The sequence below is a fragment of the Austrofundulus limnaeus genome, unplaced genomic scaffold (genome assembly GCF_001266775.1).
Source record: "Austrofundulus limnaeus strain Quisiro unplaced genomic scaffold, Austrofundulus_limnaeus-1.0 Scaffold39, whole genome shotgun sequence".
Taxonomy (NCBI): Eukaryota; Metazoa; Chordata; class Actinopteri; order Cyprinodontiformes; family Rivulidae; genus Austrofundulus; species Austrofundulus limnaeus.
Genome location: NW_013952441.1, coordinates 370622 through 372145, shown reverse-complemented (window position 1 = coordinate 372145; position 1524 = coordinate 370622). Strand labels below are relative to the sequence as shown.

The 1524-nt window shown below is 42.4% G+C and overlaps 1 protein-coding gene across 1 annotated transcript in view; it reads right to left on the bottom strand.

Annotated features, from left to right (window-relative positions):
- scd (stearoyl-CoA desaturase (delta-9-desaturase)) overlaps positions 1-1524 on the bottom strand; it is a 6706-nt gene that overhangs the window by 4049 nt on the left and 1133 nt on the right. The window contains exons 3-4 of the mRNA XM_014006990.1: positions 738-868; positions 453-658 (exon numbers count right to left, since the gene is read on the bottom strand). Coding sequence (XP_013862444.1) covers positions 453-658; positions 738-868 — 337 coding nt within the window. The remainder of the gene's footprint in view (positions 1-452; positions 659-737; positions 869-1524) is intronic.

Sequence of the window (1524 nt, the reverse complement as noted above, 5' to 3'; positions counted from 1 at the left end):
CCTCAAAGGTATTTTGAATCTGAAAAGAGCTTCACTGAGTGAGCAGTAATGTTAGGAGCTCAGCAGACAGTTTCAGTTTCACCCGTTTTTTTTTTTTGCTTTGTTACTGCCGAGAGCCAGCTTGGAGACACATCCCTGAGGCATTTCTGGTCCCCACCTGTCGTTTTGCTCCTCAGCATGGCTGCCTAAAAACACTGCAGGATTACTCAAACATGCATGAATGAGTCAAAGCAAGGCTTTGGGCATGTTTTTTTATGAGGGTATAACATYATAACATGATATAAAACTCAAAAATGTTGATTTTTACATGATATTGCACCTTTAAGCAAGGATCTCCTTTCTAATGTGTTGAACCAGAATTTCAACTACAAGCTGCCTTCAGTTCTACTCAGTACACTGATTTGTGAGTCTCTCCGAATAGTAAAAATAAATCTGCGAGCTGCGCCGTCTACCTCCGTTGAAGCATCACGACTTTGTCGCTCAACAGGTCGCTGAGGTCCAGCTTGCCTCCTTTCTCGATGACGTCGGGGTGCTTGCGCACCAGCAGCCAGCCGATGTGGGCGAAGAAGAACCCGCGGCGGGCGTTGTGAGGATCGGCGTCCGTCTCCGAGTATTTGTGGTGAACCCTGTGGTCTCGAGCCCACTCGAAGATGTCGTTCTGTGGTTCGAAGCAGAGACAGCGATTGCACAAACGCAACGACCAAGTGTGTTCCTGTCACTGTTGTTGTTTTCTGTACCTCAAACGCCATGGAGTTGGCAAAGGAGAGAAAAATCCTTAGAGGTAATGAAGCCTTGTAGGTTCTGTGGCTCCACAGGCGATGAGCCCCAGCAGTAATTCCTAGAGCGCTTACCAAAAAACAAAGCACAGCTGTGGACAGAAGGAAATTACTCATTTAGTATAAACGTTATCAACATTGCGCTTACAGTCTGCCACCTTTACATGGATGAAAAATACAAATCATCACTTTTGATTGTTGTTTAGCAGCATCTGCAGCACAAACGCCTGACAATTAAGTAAAAAAAAACAACAACAACTTGGTGACTCTGATGACAACACTCATCCTCAGTGATGGATCTTGACACGAACTGTCCATAAATGCTTTTTGTTTCTCCACAACTGATTTCTTTCAGAAGCACATGCTTTTTTTTGTCATCATCAGAGCCAAAAACAAAAAAGAATGGGTTAAAACTTGATGTAGAAATAGCTACTCTGAGAGCAAGATTGAAATTTACAGCCTTAACATGCATGTTGTGACAGGAACGGTGACGAACAGATGCTTGGATTCACAAGGATGACGTGACAGCTAAATGTGATTTAAATGGTGGCAAAGATAGATAGATAGATAGATAGATAGATAGATAGATAGATAGATAGATAGATAGATAGATAGGTGGATGTGTGGATGGGTGGAAAGATGGATAGATAGATAGATAGATAGATAGATAGATAGATAGATAGATAGATAGATAGATAGATAGATAGATAGGTGGATGTGTGGATGGGTGGAAAGATGGATAGATAAA